Source organism: Anolis sagrei, chromosome 3 (assembly GCF_037176765.1).
Source record: "Anolis sagrei isolate rAnoSag1 chromosome 3, rAnoSag1.mat, whole genome shotgun sequence".
In the NCBI taxonomy this organism is placed as follows: domain Eukaryota; kingdom Metazoa; phylum Chordata; class Lepidosauria; order Squamata; family Dactyloidae; genus Anolis; species Anolis sagrei.
Window position 1 is genome coordinate 170,630,121 of NC_090023.1, and position 26,449 is coordinate 170,656,569.

Sequence of the window (26,449 nt, forward strand, 5' to 3'; positions counted from 1 at the left end):
GAGCCGCAGGATGTTCACAAATAAACTAACTAACTACCATTAGACACCAGCAGGTGCAATGGATGTGTATAATCCAGAGCTTGGACAGGTCACTTTATTCACATCCTAAGGAGAATTCAAAGCACAGGCCTATATTTGAGGGCAGGGGGGAGATTGGAAGCCAAAGGAAACCTTTGCTAGAGGGAGCAGAGAAGAATAGAATGGGCCAGGTTGTTTGCATGAGGATTGCTCTGGTCTGGAGAGACCTTTGGAGAGTGAAGGGCTGTGGGATCCGACTCCGCCTTGGCGATCCAGGCCGGCTTTTCCTTCACTCCGCCGGCTGGGTTCCTCTCTGGCCGGAGAAGTTGCAAACCTTGTGTTGGAGGAGCGCACGTTGTATTCCCCCCTCATCGCTCGAAGGGAGGGAGGGAGGGAGGAAGGGGACATCTCCATGTTTTTTCCCCTGGCTTTTAAATGCCCTTTCCTCCTCCCGTTGGAAGAGTCTGGGTGGCCAAGAGATGCCCCGGGTCGCCTTTCCCTGCTCTAGACGCCCATTGACAAGCCACCGAGCCTGGTAGGTAGGTAAGAGAGAAAGGCAGGGGAGTTTCAGGGACTTTTTCGGGGGGAGATCGGATGGAAATCGCCCTCCCCCAAAACTTGGACCTGCTTTTCCTCCAGAATCAACACTGGGAGGGGGAGAAATGGGTCAGAACTTCTAGTTTACCCCAAAGTTTGCTTTGGTTTCAGGGCTGAGGATTGGAAGGAGGAAGGAGGAAAATGTGGAAGGGGGGGGGGGGGACACACAGGAAATCACTGCGTTCCAGTGAGGCCCCTTCCACACAGCTGTGTAAAATCCACATTGAACTGGGTTATGTGGCAGTGTGGACTCGGATAAACCCAGTACAAAGCAGATATTGTGGATGATATGCCTTTATATTCTGAGTTTAGAGGGTGTGATCTGTGCTACAAGTGGGTGGGGGGACGACCCTGCTGGACTGCTTTAAATTAAACTACAAGAAAGGAGTTTCCCTCTGAACATTAGGAAGAACTTCCTGACTATGAGAAATGTTCAGCAGTGGAACTCTCTGCCCCGGAGTGTGGTGGAGGCTCCTTCTTTGGAGGCTTTTAAACAGAGGTTGGATGGCCATCTGTTGGAGGTGCTTTGAATGCAGTTTTCCTGCTTCTTGGCAGGGGGTTGGACTGGATGGCCCATGAGGTCTCTTCCAACTCTGTGGTTCTATGATTCGAAGAACTTCCTGACTGTGAGAGCTGTTCAACAGTGGAACTCTCTGCCCTGGAGTGTGGTGGAGGCTTTTAAACAGAGGCTGGATGACTATCTGCTGGGGTGCTTTGAATGCGATTTTCCTGATTCTTGGCAGGGGGTTGGACTGGATGGCCCATGGGATCTTATCCAACTCTATGATTTGAAGAACTTCCTGATTGTGAGAGCTGTTCAACAGTGGAACTCTCTGCCCCAGAGTGTGGTGGAGGCTCCTTCTTAGGAGGCTTTTATACAGAGGTTGGAGGACCATCTGTTGGAGGTGCTTTGAATGCAGTTTTCCTGCTTCTTGGCAGGGGGTTGGACTGGATGGCCCATGAGGTCTCATCGAACTCTATGATTCAAATAACTTCCTGACTGTGAGAGCTGTTCAACAGTGGAACTCGCTGCCCCGGAGTGTGTGGGGGCTTTTAAACAGAGGCTGGATGGCTATCTTTCGGGGGTACTTTGAAGGCGATTTTCCTGCTTCTTGGCAGGGTGTTGGACTGCATGGCCCATGAGGTCTCTTCCAAATCTATGATTCTATCGCCCTGCAAAAGTGTGTGTGTGTTTTGTTTGAGTGTGACATGGATGCTTTTTTTTAAAAAAGGGTAACTTAGCCATTATTTTTGTGGCGGAAGTTCATGTCTCTCTCTCTTTTGGAATCAAACTGCATTCATTCCTCCTTTCTCAAAACTTGTGGGGTTTGGCTGCTCTGCGAGCGAATGCAATGAAATTGGGAGTTTAGCCCATTGTTTGGCTGGTGAGGAGAAAGGGCCGGGACTTCTGAAGTGGGGGCTCCTGGCCTGATTCAAACTACAAGAAAGGAGATTCCATCTGAACATTAGGAAGAACTTCCTGACTGTGAGAGCAGTTCAGCAGTGGAACTCTCTGCCCCGGAGTGTGGTGGAGGCTCCTTCTTTGGAAGCTTTTAAACAGAGGCTGCATGGCTATCTGTCGGGGGTGCTTTGAATGCAATTTTTAAATCCTTGTGTGTTACTGTGTATTGGTTATTGTTTATATGTGATTTATATTAATTGTATTGTAGCTATTGTTTTTGTTTGTTGCTTTTGTTTATTGATGTACTGTTGGGCTTGGCCTCATGTAAGCCTTGGGGAGATGGTGGCAGGGTATAAATAAAGTTTTTATTATTATTATATTATTATATTATTATTTTCCTGCTTCATGGCAGGGGGTTGGACTGGATGACCTATGATGTCTCTTCCAACTCTATGATTCTAAGAACTTCCTAACTCTGAGAGCTGTTTAACAGTGGAACTCTCTGCCCTGGAGTGAGGTGGAGGTTCCTTCTTTGGGGGCCTTTAAACTGAGGCTGGATGGCCATCAGTCGGGGGTGCTTTGAATGCAATATTCCTGCTTCTTGGCAGGGGGTTGGACTGGATGGCCCATGCGGTCTCTTCCAACTATATGATTCTATGATTCTAAGAACGTCCTGACTATGAGAGCTGTTCAACAGTGGAACTCTCTGCCCCGGAGTGTGGTGGAGGCTCCTTCTATGGGGGCCTTTAAACTGAGGCTGGATGGCCATCAGTCGGGGGTGCTTTGAATGCAATTTTCCTGCTTCTTGGCAGGGGGTTGGACTGGATGGTCCATGAGGTCTCTTCCAACTCTATGATTCTATGAAAACCCACTCCAAGGAGCCATCTTCTCCAAAGCAGAAGAGCACAGGGTGGGGGGCTTGGATGGATCCCCTCCTCTTCTCATTCTTGGGCCTGATAGAATCGCTTACTTTTGAGGGAAGGAGTCTCTCTAGACTAGAGGCCCTTCTTGCTCAGCTCTCTGCTGCCTTTCAGTTTTAGGGCCATTCAGACAACTTAAAGGAAGGGCAAGCGGATTGGCTTGCCCACTTCCTTCCAGTGCAGGACTGCCTTCCTCCATACCGTCAGTCCGCCTGTGTCCGCTGGCCCCTTTGCGATGACAGCAAGTTGTTTGGTAGGCCACGCTTCTTGTCCCTTCTGCTTTCTTAGAAATTATTTCTGATACGTGACACGATGCCAGTGGGAAGCAGCAGCTCTGTAACCATGATTATTTAGGATAGGGCCGCCCATGGGCCTCCAACAGGAGACACGGGGTGTCCATGTAAACAGTCTCAGTCAGTTTTGTCTCATTCCTACCCTTGGATTTATCGTGGACTGTGTATAGTGCGCCTGGGGATAGTGACAGCCCCACACGTGCGCCTAGCTCTTGCCAGCACCCCACTCCAGCCGGCTGCAACTGCAGGATGCACACAGCTGTCAAAAGGGATGCTTTCTAATCTAGCGGCACAGGCGGAGGTGTACCTTCTTTGCGAGGTACACACCTCCCACCATGGCATGAGTGTTACCACCGCAGCCACAAACACTATCCTTGCTTTAATCAAGCGGCCTAAGTTGCGAAGAGGAGGCGCATGTCCCCAAACGCTTGCCATTGATTCAGTCTTGTGTGTGTTTGAATAAGCTTTTGTCTTTTCCCCGCTATGTATGGACCATAGACACACCACCAGAATACAGTGGACTCTCAGTTAACCGGCACCCATGAGGATTGGTAGATGCTGGATCAATGCAGTATCTGGTTGCTTGAGAGTTGGAATTAAAAATAAGTCTAACTTAATGCTATAACCCAAGCTTTGGCACAAACTTGGGCCCTCCAAGTTTTAGACATTAGCTCCCACAATTTATTTGTTTATTATTTACTCTATCTATCTATCTATCTATCTATCTATCATATTGATGTACCGCCCCTCTCAGCCCGAAGGCGACTCGAGGCGGTTTACAGTCGGCAGTCAATGCCTCCAAACAACATAAAATACAGTTGTTTTAGACTTTAGCTCCCACAATTTACTTGTTTATTTACTTGTTTATCCTTTGCCCCCGGTGGCGCGGTAGGTTAAACCCCTGTGCCGGCAGGACTGAAGACCGACAGGTCGCAGGTTTGAATCCGGGGAGAGGTGGATGAGCTCCCTCTATCAGCTCCAGCTCCGCATGCGGGGACATGGGAGAAGCCTCCCACAAGGATGATAAAAACATCAAATCATCCAGGCGTCCCCTGGGCAACATCCTTGCAGACATCCAATTCTCTCGCACCAGAAGCGACTTGCTCCTGACATGACAAAAAAAGAAGGTTTTTTTGCTTTATTTATTTACCATATTTATATACCGCCCCTCTCAGCCCGAAAGCGCTGAGAGCACAGTAGATGTGCTTTCCTGGCCCTTAGTTATTCCAATCTCCGCGTGTCTTGGAACAGTTTCTCCCCATAAAGCTGTTCAGTGTGTTGTTGTAGGTTTTTTTGGGCTGTATGGCCATCTTCTAGAAGCATTATCTCCTGACGTTTCGTCTGCATCTATGGCAAGCATCCCCAGACGTTGTGAGCTCTTTTGTGAGGTCAGTTCCAACAGACCTCACAACCGCTGAGGATGCTTGCCACAGATGCAGGTGAAATGTCAGGAGAGAATGCTTCTAGAAAATAACCATATAGCCCGAAAAACCCTCAACAACCCAGTGATTCCAGACATGAAAGCCTTCGACAATACATTAGATGTTCAATGTGTTGTCAAAGGCTTTCATGGCCAGAATCACTGGGTTGCTGTGTGTTTTCTGGGCTGTATAGCTATTGAATCATAGAATCATAGAGTTGGAAGAGACCTCATGGGCCATCCAGTCCAACCTCCTGCCAAGAAGCAGGAATATTGCATTCAAAGCACCCCCGACAGATGGCCATCCAGCCTCTGTTTAAAAGCCTCCAAAGAAGGAGCTTCCACCACACTCCGGGACAGAGAGTTCCACTGCTAAACAGCTGTCACAGTCAGGAAATTCTTCCTCATGTTCAGATGGAATCTCCTTTCTTGTAGTTTGAAGCCATTGTTCCGCGTCCTAGTCTCCAGGGCAGCAGAAAACAAGCTTGCTCCCTCCTCCCTGTGACTTCCCCTCACATATTTATACATGGCTATCATATCTCCTTTCAGCCTTCTCTTCTTCAGGCCAAACATGCTCAGCTCTTTAAGCCGCTCCTCATAGGGTTTGTTCTCCAGACCCTTGATCATATTCCCTAGGTGGTTTGTTTGGAATACCTTGTGATTTGGCAATGTCATAAATATAACTATTTTGAATTCAGGCTACATGAGTATTTCAGCTACATGAGTATGATATATCAGGTTATGTAAAAGGATGTTTTAGAAGATTTCTCCCTTCAGTCTCTCTGTTTACAGTGGGCACCCTTGATTGTCCTCTCCGGTGCATTTACCACAGCACTTTCTTGTACCAACAAAGTTGACCCATTGATGTTATGACTCGAAGTTTTATTTTTTTAAATGTTGTGGGAACAAATTGGTCAGTGGAGTCGCAGTGACAAGCATCCGTTTGCCAAAACACTTCTCATTTTAAAAAAATGCTGACGTGTGACTTCACAGCAAACAGTAAAACAGATCCAATTAACTAGCTTTAAAATGTCATTGGCAGTTGCAGCGTGGAAGCGGACTTCCTCTCTGTATTGGAAAGCCAATGGAGTAATATTTAAAATGTGTAGCTCCCCCTTTAGTAATTTCTGTCTGCTGGCATTATACACACAGTGGTTCTGACAATGCAGTGACAAAAATAACACTGCACAAGTATTGCTTAATGCTGGGGAGGAGAAGGGTGCGTGCACACTCAAGTATTGAATCTTAATAGAGCAGCGCTTCTCAACCTGGGGGTCGGGACCCCTGGAGAGGTCGCAAGGGGGTGTCCAAGGGGTTGCCTAAGACCATAATAAAACACAGTGCTTTCTGTTGGTATTGTGGGTTCTGTGTGGGAAATTTGGCTCAGTTCTATCACTGGTGTTGCTCAAAATGCTCTATGATTGTAGTTGAACTATAAATCCCACCAACTACAACTTCCAAAGATCAAGTCTATTTTCCCCAAACTCCACCAGTGTTCACATTTGGCCATATTGAGTATTCATGCCAAGTTTGGTCCAGATCCATCACTGTTTGAGTCCACAGTGCTCTCTGGATGTAGGTGAACTACAACTCCCAAACAAATGCTCACCAAACCCTCCCAGTATTTTCTGTTAGTCATGGGAGTGCTGTGTGCCAAGTTTGGTTCAATTCCATCATTGGTGGAGTTCAGAATGCTCTTTTGATTATAAGTTAACTATAAATAACAGCAACTACAACTCCCAAATGCCAAATAAGCCCCAACCCCACTAGTATTCAAATTTGGGCGTATTGGATATTTGTGCCAAATTTGGTCCAGTGAGTGAGAATACATCCTGCATATCAATTTACATTACAATTCATAATTTACACTTATGAAGTAGTAACGAAAATAATTTTATGGTTGGAGGTCACCACAATATGAGGAACGGCATTAGAAAGGTTGAGAACCACTATAATAGAGCATCCATTGATTTGCAAGTACAGTTGTTTTGTATTATCAGGGAGTCAGTGTGATATAGGGTTTGAGTTTTGGATTTGGACTCAGAACCCTTCTACATGGCCTAATAATAATATTATTATAATAATAATAGGCCATAAACACCTGGGCCATACCTGTCATAAGATATACTGCTGGCATCATAAACTGGACGCAGGAAGAACTGGACAATTTGGATAGAAAAAGCAAGAAAACTCATGACCATTCATAATTCATTACATCCTCACAGTGATGTTGACCGGCTCTATCTGCCTAGAAAGTCTGGGGCAGAGGACTCTTACAAGTCAAACAAGCAGTTGAAGAAGAAAAACACGCCCTGGAAAGCCAATAATCGGAAGTCAATAATCGGAAACTTCTCAAAGCACAGCAGACAAAGAGTCAGTACAAGAAAACTGCACTCCAAACCAGAGCTGACAGCTGGCACAACAAAGCCTTACATGGGCAGTTCCTTGAGAAGATTAAAGGAAAAGTTGACAAGGAGAAGACCTGGTTATGGCTCATGAATGGAACCTTGAAGAAGGAGACAGAGGCCTGATTCTTGCAGCCCAGGAGCAAGCCATCAGAACCAATGCAATTAAGGCCAGGATTGAAAAATCAGCGGATGACCCAAAATGCAGACTGTGCAAGGAAGCGGATGAAACCATATCCTCAGTTGTTGCAAGAAAATTGCACAGATGGACTACAAACAGAGGCACAACTCTGTGGCCCAGATGATTCACTAGAACTTATGTCACAAGTACCACCTGCCAGCAGTAAAAAATTGGTGGGATCATAAACCCGCAAAGGTCGTGGAAAATGAACATGCAAAAATACTGTGGGACCTTCGAATCCAGTTTTGGAACACAATACACAAGACATTACGATTATTGGAAAGAAAAAAGTCTGGATTACCAGGTGACAGTCGCATCGCGGAAAAACAACAGGCCGCTATCAAGATCTCAAAATCAAACTGCAAAGGCTCTGGCATAAACCAGTACAGGTGGTCCCAGTGGTCATTGGCTCACTGGGTGCCGTGCCAAAAGATCTCAGCCAGCATTTGGAAACAATAAACATCGACAAAATCATGATCTGTCAACTGCAAAAGGCCACCTTACTCGGATCTGCGCGTATCGTTCGACAATACATCACACAGTCCTGGACACTTGGGAAGTGTTCGACTTGTGATTTTGTGATACGAAATCCATCATATAGATCTTGTTTTAGATGGATTAGGGATCAGCTGGATTTCCCTGTAATCGGTATTAAGAGCACCTAGAGCTTTGGAGAGCTTCTGTTTAACCATCTCAAAGCTCGCTGCTTGAGCGGTAATAGCACGATCATCTGCATAGATGAAATTCTCTGTCCCTTCTGGCAGATATTGAGAACAACAACCTTCATGAACCTTTTACATCTTCTGAATTGGACATGCCTCTCAATAAATGTAAAACTGGCAAAGCAGCTGACCTGGATGATCTACGGATGGAACAAATCAAGAAATTTGGTCCAAAAGCAAGGTGCTGGCTGCTGGAACTGATGAACTGCACTGCATCCTGTCAGATCCCCAAAATCTGGAGGAAAGCAAGAGTCATCGCCATCTTGAAGCCAGGCAAAGACCGTAATGATCCGAAAAGCTATAGACCAATCTCTTTGTTGTGCCACCTTTACAAAGTTCTGGAGAGACTTATTTTGCATAGAATTATGGAAAAAATAGACCCATGTCTGATTCCATGTCTGAATATGGCCCTTCATATTCATGGATTTTGTATCCATGAGTTCAGCAATCCATGCTTGAATATATATCTTTAAAAGATCCAAAAAGTAAACCTTGATTTTGCAATTTTATAGAAAGGGACACCATTTTACGATATGAAGGGACTTCAGCACCCACAGCTGTAGATATCCATGGGGATATCAAAATCCATGGATTTGATGTCCATAATGGAAATGATAACTGAAACATCTACTGATATATACTTGACAGCAATATTCCATTCCTCTGAAATGCAGCCTAGTGCTGTCTGTTGCTAATCGAGGGGAGAGCATCATTCATCTTGCACTGGGCCTGACATCAGTTGTTAGTGCCCTAAGTAGTAGCCTAAACCTGTGTTTAGATGGGCTTGACTCAACTGGTGCAGAATAGTGGCAAAGAGTGGGAGCGGTGAATTCCTGGGTCACATCTCTTTTAGCCACGAGGGGGCTTTCGTTCTTTCAGTATTCCCCCTCCAGTCTGTAAATTCTGATTTGGGCCTAAAACTAAAGGCATATGATCCTACCTGATCTTGGAGACTAAGCAGGATCAGACCTGGTTAGTACTTGGATGGGAGACCACTGTAGGCGCTGTAGGCTGTATTTCAGAGGAAGGAACTAATAACACCTCTGTGTATTCCTTCTCTAGGAAGACCCTCTGAAATTCACAGGGCCGCCATAGATCAGAAGATGACTAAAAGATACATACACACAGAGAAGACACTGGATCCTATGTGATATTGGATGATAAGCAGGATTGTCTCTGGTTAGTACTTGGATGAGAGACCACCAGGTGCTGTAGGCTGTATTTCAGAGGAAGGAACTAATAACAGCTCTCTGTATTCCTTGTCTAAGAAGACCCTCTGAAATTCACGGGGTCCACCATATGTCAGAAGATGACTAAAAGATACATAAACACAGAGAAAGCACTGGATCCTATGTGATATTGGATGCTAAGCAGGGTTGTCCCTGTTTAGTACTTGGATGGGAGACCACCAGATGCTGTAGGCTGTATTTCAGAGGAAGGAACTGGCAAAAATATCTAATCCTTGCACAGCAAGGGGTTGGGCTGTATGGCTTTTGTAGTCACTTCCAATTCTCTGATTTTTTAGTATTTCTTGCCCTATAAAATCCATATAATGGATTTTTTATTGATGTTTTATTATTTGCTTATGAGTTTTACTGTTATATTTGTATGTTGTTGTTTGTTGCGGCCTTGGCCTTTGTAAGTCGCATCGAGTCCTTCAGGAGATTTTGCGGGGTATAAATAAAGTTAATAAATAATAATAAATAAATAATATAAGATCTTCTGGGAAGGCCCTGCTCTTGCTCCTGCCTTCTTCGCAGATGCGTCTGGTGGGGACGAGAGACAGGGCCTTCTCAGCAGTGGCCCCTAGACTGTGGAACGCCCTGCCTAGAGATATAAGATCAGTTCCCTCCCTCCTGACTTTTCGAAAAAAGGTAAAAAACCTGGCTTTTTGAGCAGACCTTCCCAAATACGGCATAGCTAAATGGAATTATAACGCAATGGAATAATGATTTGACAGGGAGACGCTCACGATAATGTTTTAAGGCTTTGTAGGTTTTTTATATATTTTTATATCGTGTGCTATTGTTTTTAACAGAATTTCTTGATTGTTTTTCCTTGTTATAATTGTTGAGGCATCGATTGTTGCCAATTTGTGAACCGCTCCGAGTCGCCTCTGGGCTGAGAGGGGTGTTATATAAATATAGTAAATAAATAAATAAACAAATGTGGTTTCCATAAGTCCACAGGCAACTTAGGATGCATCCACATTATAGAATTAATGACATTTGATGCCACTTCAACCATTGAGCCATGGCATCCTGAGATTTGTGATTTGATGAGTCAACAAGCCCTCTCTGGCCTAGAAAGCTAAAGACTTTGTAAAACTACAGTTTCTGTGATTCCAAAGCATTGAGCCATGGCACTTAAAGGGTGTCAGGATCAACACTCCCTGAGCTCTGCAAGTGCAGCCTTTTTCTGAATGAAGCAGAGAGTGTTTGAGGACCGGGACATCCATAGGGATACCAAGGTGCTTGTTTATAAAGCTATTGTCAAATCAAATCAAAATATTTATTTCGGTCATTGACCAGCACAGGAAATAGTGTCACATTTCCAGACAAACCTGGCATGTTTGGTACATTAAAAATATAAATATAACTACTAAAATCACAATATGGGTGAGGGAGAAGAAGGGGGAACAGGGTAAAAACATACAATGCCCAGACCCATCACCAAATTGTAGATTCAAGGAAGAAGATTACTGGACACACAGTTGACTTTTGGAACTAGTTATTCCCTGGCGGATTTTGTATGCTGCTGCACAGAACTTTGCAACACTGTACGTTATAGCTGAATTAGTATCTGCAAGTAGCAGGGACGTATAAAATTGTCCTGAATGGCCTGGGTGCTTGTCTATCAGAGGTAAGATAAGCCTGGCACGGATATCCCTGTAGAACGGGCACTGAAGGAGCACATGTTCTATTGTTTCTACATGACCCGAGTCACAGGGGCAGAGTCTCTCTGGGAAAGGGATCTGCCGGTAGCGGCCTTCGAGTACAGCTGATGGGAGAGCGTGGCATCGGGCCAGGGTGAAAGCCCTTCGATGAATAGGAACCTCTAAGTTTGTTAAATATGCCATAGGGGAGACAAGGTATCTGCTGTCTTCACTGATAAGGAAGGTTGGAGCCGAGGCCCAAAGCTATTGTCCTCCCAGCCCTGCTATACGCCTGCGAGACGTGGACAGTCTACAGACGTCACATGCAACTCCTGGAACGATTCCACCAGCGCTCGCTGCTTCCGGAAAATACTGCAAATCTCTTGGGAAGACAAGTGGACAAATGTCAGCGTGCTGGAAGAAGCAAAGACCACCTTCATTGAAGTGATGGTCCTCCGCCATCAACTGGCCACGTTGTCCGGATGCCCGACCACTGTCTTCCAAAGCAGTTGCTCTACTCCGAACTCAAGAATGGAAAACGGAATGTTGGTGGGCAGGAAAAGAGATTTAAAGATGGGCTCAAAGCCAACCTTAAAAAAAAAACTCTGGCATAGACACTGAGAACTAGGAAGCCCTGACCCTTGAGCGCTCCAGCTGGAGGTCAGCTGTGACCAGCAATGCTGTGGAGTTTGAAGAGGCATGAATAGAGGGCGAAAGAGAGAAACGTGCCAAGAGGAAGGCGTGTCGTGCCAAGAGGAAGGCGTGTCAAGCCAACCCTGACCGGGACCGCCTTCCACCTGGAAACCAATGCCCTCACTGCGGGAGAAGATGCAGATCAAGAATAGGGCTCCACTGTCACCTACGGACCCACCGACAGAACGCCGACCTTGGAGGAGTACGAGGGATCGCCTAAGTAAGTAAGTGTAGATGCACCCCTAGAGGCACATACACATATACGAAGTAAGAACACCCCGATATTGTGTATTTAATCTTCCTTTTTCCAGTTGCTTTAGGACAAATCCACACTTTAACTTTACTCCCAACTATAGGTACCACATTCATATCTGTATTTGTGGGAGAAGTAGGCATTTATGGTGACAGTATCCTAGGTTTGTGCGCAAAGTCCCGACCTGCAGTTCCTTCGCTTATGGCACATTTTCAAGTCAGATACTTCTTTCTGAAGTTAGCTATTTGCTGTTAGTGTTCCTCACTGTGTTGCAGCAGCAGAGAAACTGTGCTCCCTTAAGCCTTTTGTAACCCTTATAGACAATGGGGCCAACTCGCCCTTTCCTTGCTTGTTTTTCCTTTTCCCATCCCCCCAAAATACAACTGTTTTTCCTAAATTCCCCTTGCTGTTAAGCTTAGCCTGTCCTTTTATTAAGCAATTGGTCATGTGACCTCTGGCTTAACTAGAACTGCTTGCTTTGGGGATAGTGGTTATCTGCTGCATCTCCTCTTCGCAAGGCTTAACTCTTTCCTGCTCAGTCTTTGGAAACTAGATGTGTGTCTTCAAGTTGTCCATTGACTTGTGGTGACCCTATGAATTTAGTGGGACTTTTTAAGGCAAGGAATTCTCAAAAGTCACATTACCACTAAATTACTGTAGAGAAATTACACTGTCTAGCCGGTATTGCACCACCTGACATCCACTGGGGAGTAGCAGCCAATAGTGAAAGGATCAAGGCAGCGACATCTCCGGCCCATCCTCTGTTTGGGTATCAGCCAGCACGTCAACGACTTAAATCTAGAAATAGTTTTCTTAGATCTACAGAGACACTCGCTGGAACACCCCAGCAAGCGAGAGTCCAAAAGTAGCAGGCTCAAACCCAGAACATCAACCAATGGCTGATACCAAATGAGAGACTCCCCCCTGGACACACAGAAAACTGGGCAACTTGGAAGGCGCTGAACAGACTGCGCTCTGGCACCACGAGACGCAGAACCAACCTTCAGAAATGGGGCTACAAAGTGGAATCCACGACATACGAGTGTGGAGAAGAGCAAACTACAGACCACCTGCTGTAATGCAACCTGAGCCCTACTACATGCACAATGGAGGACCTTTTTTGCGGCAACACCAGAAGCACTCCAAGTGGCCAGATACTGATCAAAGAACATTTAATCAAGTACCAAGTTTGCAAACTTTGTGTTCTGTCTGTCTGTTTGTTTGTTTTGTTAAAAACGTAATACAAATGTCTGGTTGCTCCTGACACGATAAATAAATAAAAAACCCAAACTATGGAATCACATGAGTTGTAGTTTTACGAGGTTGTTATCCTTCTCAACCCAAGTGAGCTGCTGGTCCACCAAACTACAACTAGCATAATTCCATAGCATTGAGCACTGGCAGTTAAAGTGATGTCAACTTGCATTCATTGTGTAGTGTTGATGCAACCTGAGTCATGGCTTATTTATACTAGGTTTATTTTAAAGGGACATGATGTTAATTGTAGGCGATTTAAGAACCCTTGATTTTGGCGGGTCAGTTTTGAGCATGACATGGGCCCTAATCCAACTTTATTAATGTAGGTTTGTAAAGTAAATCATAGCCTTTCCAGCAAACATTTTGGCAAGACTAATAAGGGGAGCCCCCGGTGGTGCAGTGGGTTATAAAGTGCTGAGCTGCTGAGCTTGTTGACCTTTTTCGATAGAGTTACAAGCTGGATAGATGTGGGGAATGCCATGGATGTAGCGTACCTGGATTTCAGTAAGGCCTTCAACAAGGTCCCCCATGACCTTCTGGCAAGGAAACTAGTCCAATGTGGGCTAGGCAAAACTACGGTGAGGTGGATCAGTAATTGGTTAAATGGATGAACCCAGAGGGTGCTCACCAATGCTTCCTTTTCATCCTGGAAAGAAGTGACAAGCGGAGTGCCACAGGGTCCCGTCCTGGGCCCAGTCCTGTTCATCATCTTTATTAATGACTTAGATGAAGGGTTAGAAGGCATGATCATCAGGTTGGCAGACGACACCAAATTAGGAGGGATAGCCAATACTCCAGAGGACAGGAGCAGGATTCAAAACAATCTTGACAGATTAAAGAGATGGGCCAAAACTAACAAAATGAAGTTCAACAGTGACAAATGCAAGATACTCCACTTAGGCAGGAAAAACGAAATGCAAAGATACAGAATGGGGGACAATGCCTGGCTCGAGAGCAGCATGTGTGAAAAAGATCTTGGAGTCCTCGTGGACAACAAGTTAAACATGTGCCAACATTGTGATGTGGCGGCAAAAAAAGCCAATAGGATTTTGGCCTGCATCAATAGGAGCATAGTGTCTAGATCTAAGGACGTAATGCTACCCCTCTATTCTGCTTTGGTTAGACCACACCTGGAATATTGCGTCCAACTCTGGGCACCACAATTCAAGAGAGATATTGACAAGCTGGAATGTGTCCAGAGGAGGGCGACTAAAATGATCAAGGGTCTGGAGAACAAGCCCTATGAGGAGCGGCTTAAGGAGCTGGGCATGTTTAGCCTGAAGAAGAGAAGGCTGAGAGGAGATATAATAGCCATGTATAAATATGTGAGAGGAAGTCACAGGGAGGAGGGAACATTTCTGCTTCCCTGGAGACCAGGACACGAAATAATGGCTTCCAACTACAAGAGAGGAGATTCCTTCTGAACATGAGGAAGAACTTCCTGACTGTGAGAGCCGTTCAGCAGTGGAACTCTCTGCCCCGGAGTGTGGTGGAGGCTCTTTCTTTGGAAGCTTTTAAACAGAGGCTGGATGGCCATCTGTCAGGGGTGATTTGAATGCAATATTCCTGCTTCTTGGCAGGGGGTTGGACTGGATGGCCCATGAGGTCTCTTCCAACTCTTTGATTCTATGATCCTATGATTCTATGACCAAAAGGTCACAGGTTCGAACCCGGGGAGCGGCATGAGCTTCCACTGTCAGCTCCAGCTTCTGCCAACCTAGCCGTTCGAAAACATGCAAATGTGAGTAGAACAAGGAGATTGGTCTATAATTGTAATAGTAACTCTAAATCAATCAGAAACCACATTTATCTGAATTCTACCAATCCCCATGGATCTTGGTTAACTGAGAGTCTAGTGGAGTAAATAAGGAGAGTGTGACGTGGTTTCAGCACAGTTTCCAGTATCTCCCTCTTTCTCATTACATCCCATCTCTTTGTGTAGGAGTATAGGAAACATTCTCCAACCTTTTAAGATAAGGCTTTTGCCAGGGATTCTTTAATGAGAATGCCAAAGATTGAACTGGAGGCCTCCCCACATTGCAAAATGTGGAATATACCACTGAGCAATGGCTATTCCTTCCCTGAGTTACAGATCCTTATGGAAGAACTCTAAGCAACAATTTTTGTTTTGTTTAGGCAATGAGCCGTCCATTTCTGTTTTATATGTACAGTTCTTAAATTATATTTTTGCAAAAAAATAGAAGCAGCAGCAGCTGCTGTACGCAGCATATATTTTTCCTCCCTTTTTATCCAGGGCTAGGAACCTGTACATCTCCAAATGTTGTTGAATTGTAGCTCTTATTATCCATTGCTATAGTTTCCTGGCTAGATCTGTTCAGATATCTATTATGACAACATCTGGACGGCTGTAGAATTCCAACCACTGCTTAGCCCCCATAATGCCCTTGCGTACTAGAATGAGAGACAATGGACTCTCATGTGGTTAGACCACATCTGGAATATTGTGTCCAATTCTGGGCACCACAATTCAAGAGAGATATTGACAAGCTGGAATGTGTCCAGAGGAGGGCGACTAAAATGATCAAGGGTCTGGAGAACAAGCCCTATGAGGAGCGGCTTAGGGAACTGGGCATGTTTAGCCTGAAGAAGAGAAGGCTGAGAGGAGATATGATAGCCATGTATAAATATGTGAGAGGAAGCCACAGGGAGGAGGGAGCAAGCTTGTTCTCTGCTTCCTTGGAGACTAGGACGCGGAACAATGGCTTCAAACTACAAGAGAGGAGATTCCATCTGAACATTAGGAAGAACTTCCTGACTGTGAGAGCCGTTCAGCAGTGGAACTCTCTGCCCCGGAGTGTGGTGGAGGCTCCTTCTTTGGAAGCTTTTAAGCAGAGGCTGGATGGCCATTTGTCAGGGGTGATTTGAATGCAATATTCCTGCTTCTTGGCAGGGGGTTGGACTGGATGGCCCATGAGGTCTTTTCCAACTCTTTGATTCTATGATTCTATGACTGGTTCAACTATACAAATAAACCATAGGGAATGAGCCCAAACTCCCTGCTGGTCTGTCATTCTCTCCTTTCACATCACAGATATCTAGAGGAGCTTTGGAATCATCTTTTTAATTGACCACAGTTTCCTGTATTATCTACATCAGGGCAAATAATGGTTAATCCTAACTATGGTTAACAGACACTTTACTTAAACCATATTTTGGAAGGTGGTTTGATTTGTTGATTTGTTGATATGTTATGTGTAGCTGTCCCCTGCCACGCGTTGCTGTGGCCCAGTCTGGTGATCTGGAAAATAAAGTAATTAGAAAGGGTTGGTTTCTAATATATGTAATGTCTTTATGCTTGTGGATAAACAGCATTTCTTGTTGTTTCTTTGTCAATGTTGGTGTGGAGATTGTCTGGTTTGCCTACTCTGGAACATGCGCCATATAATTGCCCATCTTTAGGGGACCTTTTCAAATCTATGATACAAATATGCATTCTTGTGGTGTCTTGTCAAATCCTATTGCATTTCCTATTGCCTGGTGAAGATTAACCTTCTCATCACTTCAGCCTAGATTTCATCGCTGAAGGCTTGTTTAAAAAGGAAGGTCTTCAGCTGTTTCTTGAATGATGTTAGGAAGGGTACCACTCTGATCTCCCTAGGGAGGGTGTTCCAGATTGTCAGGGCGGCCACCAAAAAGGTCCTCCTTCTCATTGCAGCCAATCATGTTTGGGATTGGGCCTCCCTGATGATCTTAGGGTTTGGGCAGGTTGGTATGAGGAGATGTAGTCTGATAAGTAAGTTGGACCTGAACCTTTGACAGTAAGCACATCTGTCTTCCCTGGGCTCAATTTTAGGTGTTCTTTTGTCACACAGCTACCCTTACTTACTTACTTAGGCGATCCCTCGTTGGCCGAGTAGGATAGTCTTCCAGGATCAGAATTCTTGTGAGTCTGTAGGTGACTGTGGAGCCCTATACTTGATCTGCATCTTCTTCCGCAGTGAGGGCATTGGCTTCCAGGTGGAAGGCAGTCTCGGCCGGGGTTGGCTTGACACTCCTTCCTCTTGGCACGTTTCTTTCTTTCACCCTCCATTTGTGCCTCTTCAAATTCTGCAACATTTCTGGTCACAGCTGACCTCCAGCTGGAGCGCTCAGTTCACAGTGTCTATGCCAGAGTTTTTAAGGTTGGCTTTGAGCCCATCTTTAAATCTCTTTTTGTGTCCTTCAATATTCCGTTTTCCTTTCTTGAGTTCGGAGTAGAGCGACTGCTTTGGGAGGCGGTGGTCGGGCATCAGGACAATGTGGACGGTCCAGCGGAGTTGATGGCGGAGGATTAACACTTCAGTGCTGGTGGTCTTTGCTTCTTCCAGCATGCTGACATTTGTCCGCTTGTCCTTCCAAGAGATTTGCAGGATTTTCCGGAGGCAGCACTGATGGAATCATTCCAGGAGTTGCATGTGATGTCTGTAGACAGTCCACGTCTCGCAGGTGTATAGCAGGGTTAGGAGAACAATAGTTTTATAAACAAGCACCTTGGTATCCCTACGGATGTCCCAGTCCTCAAACACCCTCTGCTTCTTTTGGAAAAACACACAGCTTCCCACCCACATAGACACTGCATGAATCCTCCAGGAATTCATTTAGAGCAGGGCTTCTCAACCTGTGGGTCCCCCGATGTTTTGTCCTTCAACTCCCAGAAATCCTAACAGCTGGTAAACTGGCTGGGATTTCTGGGAGTTGTAGGCCAAAATACCTGGGGACCCACAAGTTGAGAACCACTGATTTAGAGGAAACATGCTATCCTCTGCAGATGCCATTTTTAAGGTCTCAAAAAGGTATTTGGATTCATTGGCATACTGACAGCACCCTGTTGCATGCCTCCAGATAATCTCTCTCAGTGGTTTCATATAAATGTTAACAAACATTGGTGATAGGATGGCACCTTGTGGTATGCAATATAAGTGCACCGACATCTGGAAACTACCTGAGAGGTAGGACCAGAACCAGTATGCCAGTAAAGTAATGCTTAAGATCCTGCAAGGAAGACTCCAGCAAGACATGGAGCAAAGGTTGCCAGATGTACAAGCTAGGTTTAGAAAAGGCAGAGGAACGAGAGACCAAATTGCCAATATCCGCTGGATAATGGAGAAAGGCAGGGAGTTTCAGAAAAACATCTATTTCTGTTTTATTGACTATTCTAAAGCCTTTGACTGTGTGGATCATAATAAATTGTGGCAAGTTCTTGGTGGGATGGGCATACCAAGCCACCTTGTCTCTCTCCTGAGGAATCTGTATAAGGACAAAGTAGCAACAGTAAGAATTGACCATGGAACAACAGCCTGGTTCAAGATTGGGAAAGGTGTACGGCAGGGTTGTATACACTCACCCAACCTATTCAACTTGTATGCAGAACACATCATGCGATGTGCGGAGCTTGACGAATGCAAGGCTGGAAGACACTTTAACAACCTTAGGTATGCAGATGACACCACTTTGATGGCCAAAAGCGAGGAGGAGCTGAGGAGCCTTCTAATCAAGGTGAAAGAAGAAAGCGCAAAAGCTGGGTTGCAGTTAAACATAAAAAAACCCCAAGATTATGGCAACAAGAATGACTGACAACTGGGAAATAGAGGGAGAAAACGTGGAGGCAGTGACAGACTTTGTATTTCTAGGTGCAAAGATTACTGCAGACGCAGACTGCAGCCAGGAAATCAGGAGACGTTTACTTCATGGGAGGAGAGCAATGTCCAATCTCGATAAAATAGTGAAGAGTAGAGACATCCATGGCAAGGAAGATCCACATAGTTAAAAGCAATGGTATTCCCCATAGTAACCTACGGATGTGAGAGCTGGACCATAGGGAAGGCTGAGCGAAGGAAGATAGATGCTTTTGAACTGTGGTGTTGGAGGAAAGTGCCGAGAGTGCCTTGGACAACGCCGGCTCTTTGGCTTAGAAATGGAGATGAGCACCACACCCCAGAGTCTGATACGACTGGACTTAATGTCAGTGGGAAATTTTACCTTTACTGTCATTAAAAACACCTGACACTGCCACATTCTGGCTTAATTCCATGGACATGGTTTCAGTAGTCTCAAACTTGGTTAAGGCTGCATTGTCTGCACAGGCCCTTGGAGAAAAGTCCATTATACTTAGTGGGAATTACCTCTTTGTAAACATACACGAGACTAGGATGTGCCTCCTCTCTGTTGGACTGTGGCATGGAAAGTGGGGCCACGGGAAAGAGTGGCTATAATGCTCAAGGAGTTTAAGAGTGAGATTAGGCAGAAACTATCTGGATCTAGTGCTGAATCTCTGGATATTTGTTAGAGGTCAGGCCAGAGTTTCAGACTTCTAGTTGTTTAGCAATGGCAATAAATAAAAGGCTTATCCTTCTGCCATAGGTTGCTTTAAAAGTATGGTTGAGGGAAAACCCGGAGTGGAGTTTTGTATGAAAGGACTTGGGGGGTTGGTGGTTGCAATTGCAGCCTGATTCATGTGCTCAGAAACATCCTGTTCTTAAATTCTACTAAAACAGTCACCTCTCTTAATCACTGGTTGGAGACTGTCAAATGTGATAGCAAACAAAACATTCAGATCTTTTTAGCAGTTCATAGAATCATAGAATCAAAGAGTTGGAAGAGACCTCATGGGCCATCCAGTCCAACCCCCTGCCAAGAAGCAGGAATATTGCATTCAAATCACCCCTGACAGATGGCCATCCAGCCTCTGTTTAAAAGCTTCCAAAGAAGGAGCCTCCACCACACTCCAGGGCAGAGAGTTCCACTGCTGAACGGCTCTCACAGTCAGGAAGTTCTTCCTTATGTTCAGATGGAATCTCCTCTCTTGTAGTTTGAAGCCATTGTTTCGCGTCCTAGTCTCCAGGAAAGCAGAAAACAAGTTTGCTCCCTCCTCCCTGTGGCTTCCTCTCACATATTTATACATGGCTATCATATCCCCTCTCAGCCTTCTCTTCTTCAGGCTAAACATGCCCAGCTCCTTAATAGGGCTTGTTCTCCAGACCTTTGATCATTTTAGTTGCCCTCCTCTGGACACATTCTAGCTTGTCAATATCTCTCTTGAATTGTGGTGCCCAGAATTCGACACAATATTCCAGGTGTGGTCTAACCAAAGCAGAATAGAGGGGTAGCATGACTTCCCTAGATCTAGACACTATGCTTCTATTGATGCAGGCCAAAATCCCATTGGCTCTTTTTGCCGCCACATCACATTGTTGGCTCATGTTTAACTTGTTGTCCATGAGGACTCCAAGATCTTTTTCACACGTACTGCTCTCGAGCCAGGCATTGTTCCCCAATCTGTATCTTTGCATTTCGTTTTTCCTGCCAAAGTGGAGTATCTTGCATTTGTCCCTGTTGAACTTCATTTTGTTAGTTTTGGCCCATCTCTCTAATCTGTCAAGATTGTTTTGATCGTTTTGAATTCTGCTCCTGTCCTCTGGAGTATTGGCTATCCCTCCCAATTTGGTGTCGTCTGCAAACTTGATGATCATGCCTCTGCAGCATCTCTTTTATGGTAGAAACCTTCCACTTGTCATAATGTTGATCGAGTGAGGGAGGATTGTTGTGTTTCAGGGCTGCATTTCCTATAGATGGGCTGGACTTCACAATCCCTCTTTCCTGCCATTGCTGTCTGAGGATGATGGAGGTTGCAGCCCAGCTCACCTGGAGAAACAATTTGATGGAAGCATAGCCAGTGTTTTCTGCTGTAATTGGTGGTAGTTCACCAAGGCCTTTCCTAGACATATTGTTCAGATCAGGGGTCCTCAAACTTTTTAAACAAAGGGCCAGGTCACAGTCCCTCAAACAGTTGGAGGGCCGGATTATAATTTGATAAAAACATGAATTCATTCCTATGCACACTGCTCATATCTTATTTGTTGTGCAAAAAAAAAAAGTGCTTAAATGCAATACAATAATTAAAATGAAGAACAATTTTAACAAATATAAATTTATCCGTATTTCAATGGGAAGTGTGGGCCTGCTTTTGGCTGATGATGAGATAGGATTGTTGTTATTGTTGTTGTGTGCTTTCAAGTCATTTCAGACTTAGGTTGACCCTGAGCGAGGGTCGGGTAAATGACCTTGGAGGGCCGTATCTGGCACCCGGGCCTTAGTTTGAGGACCCCTGGTTCAGATAATTTGAACTGGAGTGGACAGCAATGCAAAGCTCCAAGAAAAAGGTTGGGAACAAAATCAACCTCTCTACATGGTATTCATTGACCTTGCAAAGGCATTCAATACAGTGAATCGCAGCGCTTGCTGGACTCCAAAAAATCAGGTGCCCTAACAAATTTGTGAACATTCTGCGGCTCCTCCATGATGACAATAGTCTTGGACAGCAGTGGCTCCCAAAGTGACTCATTTAAGGTGGAATCAGGTGTCAAACAGGGATGTGTTATTATCCCATTTTGTGTATTATTCTTTTTTTATTGATTTTATTTATAAATTTGTCCAACAAAATGTATAAGCATATATTCTTCTCCCTTTACAGTATCTTAGACAAAAGAGTATGTCATATTATATACAATCTAACAGTAGATAAACATCAAAAACATCTTTAATCATATTGCTTATCATTATTTTTAATTTCCATTACAACTTGTGCTACATGTAACTCTATCACACACCTTTTATCCAGTTATACATATTGTATTTCTTTATAATTATTATTATACCATTTTCTCCCTCTTCCCCTTTCCCTTAGTTTGTGCCCCCTTCACTAGGACCAACCAACTCATGTTGTTTCATCATTCCGAAATATCATTGTTTCTCTTGCTGACTTATACCGCTTTCCCTCATTAAACACATACTCGATAAATTTCCCCCATATTTTCCCAAAGTCTGTTTGTTTACATATTCCCCTTTTAATTTTAATATTGCAAGTTAGCTTATCATTAATCGCTATATTCCAAATTTCCCTATACTATTCTTCTAATTGAATTTCTTTTTTTTCTTTCCAGTTTTTTGCGATTAACAATTTAGCTGCTGTTATCAAATTAGAAACCAATTCTTTCTCCTCTTGTAAGGGAATTATATTGTCATGTATAAGTAATAATGCTAATTTTGGTGTAATCTCACTCTCTATTTTTTATTATTGCTCTTATTTCTTTGAATATGCTTTCCCAAAGTTTTTGTATAATGTTACATGACTTGTGTATTATTCTAAATAATAATAATAATGATGATGATGATAATAATGATACTAACAATGTCAGTATTGAAAAGTGGATGACAGACAGGGGCGGCTCAACCATTTGCCGTATAGTTGATTTTGCCCAGAGGCGCTCTTGGGGGAAAAATAGACCTTGACATATGCGAGTTGTAGTTACTGGGATGTATAGTTCACCTACAATCAAAGAGCATTCTGAACTCCACCAATGATGGAATTGAACCAAATATGGCACACAGAACTCCCACGACAAACAGAAAATATATATCAGTGATTGGTTGGAGGGGAGGGCCCCCTGCCAAAACACTGTTTGCTTACCATTGAAAATTACGTAGGGCCGCCTCTGACGACAGATCCCAAATGTAGACTCTGCAAAGGAATCAAATGAAACAATTGGTATTCACTACCTCCGAGGATGCTTGCCATAGATGCAGGTGAAACGTCAGGAGAGAATGCCTCTAGAACAGTGGTTCTCAACCTTTCTAATGCTGTGACCCCTTAATACAGTTCCTCATGTTGTGTTGACCCCCAACCATAATATTATTTTGTTGCTACTTCACAACTATAATTTTGCTACTGTTATGAATCATAATATAAATATCTGATATGCAGGATGTATTTTCATTCACTGGACCAAATTTGGCACAAATACGTGAATACTGGTGGGGTTGGCAGGGGATTGATGTCATTTGGGAGTTGTAGTTGGTGGGATTTATAGTTTACCTACGATCAAAGAGCATTGATGTTGTCATTTGGGAGTTGTAGTTGATGGGATTTATAGTTTACCTACAATCAAAGAGCATGGAATTGAACCAATCTTGCCACATAGAACTCCCTTGACCAACAGAAAATACTGGAAGGGTTTGGTGGGCATTGACCTTGAGGTTTGGAGTTGTAGTTCACCTACATCCAGAGAGCACTATGGACTCACACAATGATCGATCTGGATCAAACTTGCCATGAATACTCAACATGCCCAATGTGAATGAACACTGGTGGAGTTTGGGGGAAATAGACTTGGCATTTGAGAGTTTTAGTTGCTGGGATTTATAGTTCACCTACAATAAAAGATCATTCTGATCCCCACCAATGATAGAATTGGGCCAAACTTCCCACATGGAACCCCTATGACCAACAGAAAATACTATGTTTTTGGATGGTCTTTGGCAACCCCTCTGAAACCCCCTCGTGACCCCCCCAGGGGTCCCGACCCCCAGGTTGAGAACCACTGCTCTAGAACATGGCCATATAGCCCGAAAAAACCTACAACAACCCAAATATAACTAAGTCTTCTTTTCTGATCTGTAAGAATACTTACCTCCCATTCAGTGTTGATGCAGAGAAGATTATGTTAAACCATGTAAATAATATGATAATTCATGCAGAATTTTCAACTCTTATTTATTTATTTATTTATTTGTATTTATTTCTGTTTCAGCTTTGTACTATACAGAGAATACCGAGGTGACTATGCAGGCTTCTGCTGAAGTAAACAACCCTTGCAGGAATGCATGATCTTTGATTCCACTCCGAGTTGCACATCTGCTGCTTGACAGAGATGGTTCGCGATGCCAGATCGTCGCGATTAGTAAAGAAACAGGAGATAAGCAAAAAGAAACCAAGCCTAGTCCAAAGTAAATCTTGCCAAGTAACAAAAGATGCCAAGAAAACTTCCCCTGAGGCAAACTGTTCTGCAAACTGTAAAAGGTTACTGGCAGAAAAGAACGAGGGCAAGAAAAAGTCACAAGAACATAAACCTCCAATGAACTCACCACCATGCCGATTTCTCCGCAGCAGCGTCACCAAAACCTTAGCTGGAAAATCTTGGAGGAACCTGAAATTAAGTGATAGCGTTCTCTTTCATAGCCAACCTCCTTTGAACTTTACCATGAATCTTCGCAACAAGCCATTTCCCCATAGGCTGTTTGAAACGGCGGCAATCATGACAGCTAAGAGACGCACTGGCCTGGTAAAAAGTTCAGGGAAAAGAGAAAAGTCTGAGTTAGGAACATCCCGTAAAATAGAAAGGAAAGGAATGGAAGAAAGAGCCCAGGGTTTCAAACAAGATTGCAACCGAAATGTTGAATCGCAGTCTACCAAAGCAGGCAATGCCTCGTGTGATATGGAACCAGACCATCCCTCTGAATGTGACAGTGAAGCCCAGAAGAGAGTGCCGTCTCCTGAAAACTGTATTTCTCTTTCTTGTGCAGATGTACCGAGTGTCTCTACTCCAAAGGCACTGCAGGAGGATGGCAAGTGTAAAGAAACTGTGCCTACTGAGCAGGCCCTGGAAGATTTATCTACCAATGTCTCACGTGTAGCTTTGGCTGAGCCTGTTTCTTCTCACCTACACCTTGACTCTGCCAATGCTTTAAAGGGATGTGAAAATGAATTGGGAACACTTGTGAAACCAGGCCTTGAGAATAATTTTAATTCATCTCCACCTTCCAAAGAACATTCCCTTCCATTGCTTGACTCCACATTGCAACTTTCTTCTGAAACAAACACAAAGGTGCCTGAGAAAAGGCCAGCATCTCTTACAGAATGTCACTCCAATGCTGCCTGTGGTTCGGTGCTAACTCCTTGTGAGCCCGATGCTATCATTTTGATTACCTCAGAATTAATCTCAAAATTGCATTTAGATGACACTTGTGCCTTATCAGAGTCCCACCGTGAGCCTGCCAGTAGAAGAGAACCTGATTTGTCGCATACTCCAGAACAGGAAGATTCTCCAAAAGATCCAGGCCTTGGTGTGACATCTTCTTTGCCAAATGACTCAGAATTCAAACTAGGCGACAAAGCACTTGACTTGTCAACTTCCCAAAAGGATCATTCAGGTCGCAATCACATTAATAAAGCATCCACTTGCAAACCAGTTTCAAATACCGTTTTTACTCATGGTATCTTGGAAGACCTTGAACAGACCCTTGAGAGGATTGCTGTTGAAACATTGAATTTAGATTCAGCTACTGTCCCTGTTCTATCACTTCAGCCAGAAAATAGGACATCTGATTCCATTTCAGTGAGTGGCAATAGCTTTAAGGACATTTCCCAAAAATCCTCAAAAGATTCTAACTTGAAGTTGCCATCGGAGGCTGCAGGGAGTCCAGAAACAAGGCTTGCGGCAGATGGATCCTGTACAAACCTTCAGTGTCCCTCTCTAGGACTGGGAAGTGCTGAAAAAGACACAATCTCTGTTCAGGGCACCACAAAATGCAGCACAAATCCCAGTACAGCTTCTGAACTAACCTCCTGGGGAAATCCAACAAGTGCCTTTCCTATCCTGTTTCCCGCCATGCAACCTGTAGGGAAGAAAAAGCGAAGGCAATGTGGAGTATGCGAGCCATGTTTGCGGAAAACTAACTGTGAAGAATGCAGCTGCTGCAGGAAGCGCAAAACAAGCCACCGGATCTGTAAAAAGAGAAAATGTGAAGAACTGAAGAAGCCTCCCCCGCCTCTGCCACCATTAATGTTACCCTTACAGGTAAGGAAATTTATATTAATTTGTAATATTTCTAACATTGGTTATGATGCCAGTAATGTGTTGAAAATAATTGTGAAAGATGAAGTGTTACTGCAGTTTCTGGCCCAAATCCATCATTGTGTTACTGCACTTTAGCCCCACTGATGTCTATTGAGGGGAATGTATTGACCTATAAAATTGCACAAGTACACAGATTTGGACGATTGGTTAAGTTTAATGTGCTGTATAATTGTAGAGCACAAGTCAAAACAAAAACAGAGGTACTCATGTTGGAGAGTGGTCCCTGGTCAAGCGGTCCCTGTTCAAGAAAAGGTTGGGAAACACTATTCTAGTTGTATGTTTTGCTTCTGTGGTCTGAAATGCCTCCAGAACATTTTGGTTGGTGAATAATATTGCTTTGATGGTTGCTGCTTATCAGGGATGTTCCTATATGTGGGAAGATGTTTATTTTATTTATTTATTTATTTGTTTATTATTCGAACTTATATGCCGCCACTCCCCTGGGGCTCGGAGGGGCTTACAAGAACGGCTAAAATCTAACACAATTTAAAAACAATTTAAAACAATTTAAAAACAGCAATATCAAAAATCAAAGGCCTGTCGAAACAAATATGTCTTACATGTCCTGCGGAAAACTGATAAGTCCCGCAAGGCACGGACTTTAGGTGGCAGAGTATTCCAGAGTGATGGTGCCACTGCTGTAAAGGCTCTGCATCTGGTTGCTGTTAGACGCAAGGTCTTGACAGTGGGAATTTCCAATAGATCTTGGTCCTCAGAATGG

At 44.1% G+C, this 26,449-nt stretch overlaps 1 protein-coding gene across 2 annotated transcripts in view; it reads left to right on the forward strand.

The window, feature by feature from the left end:
- The first annotated feature begins 361 nt into the window (after positions 1–361).
- The window catches only part of TET1 (tet methylcytosine dioxygenase 1), a 110,876-nt gene continuing 84,788 nt past the window's right edge, over positions 362–26,449 (forward strand). The window contains exons 1-2 of one of the 2 annotated variants that reach the window (XM_067465681.1): positions 362–557; positions 23,623–25,668. In XM_067465681.1, coding sequence (XP_067321782.1) covers positions 23,743–25,668 — 1,926 coding nt within the window. In that variant the 5' untranslated portion in view covers positions 362–557; positions 23,623–23,742. The remainder of the gene's footprint in view (positions 558–23,622; positions 25,669–26,449) is intronic. The other variant, XM_067465682.1, reaches the window with a different exon arrangement.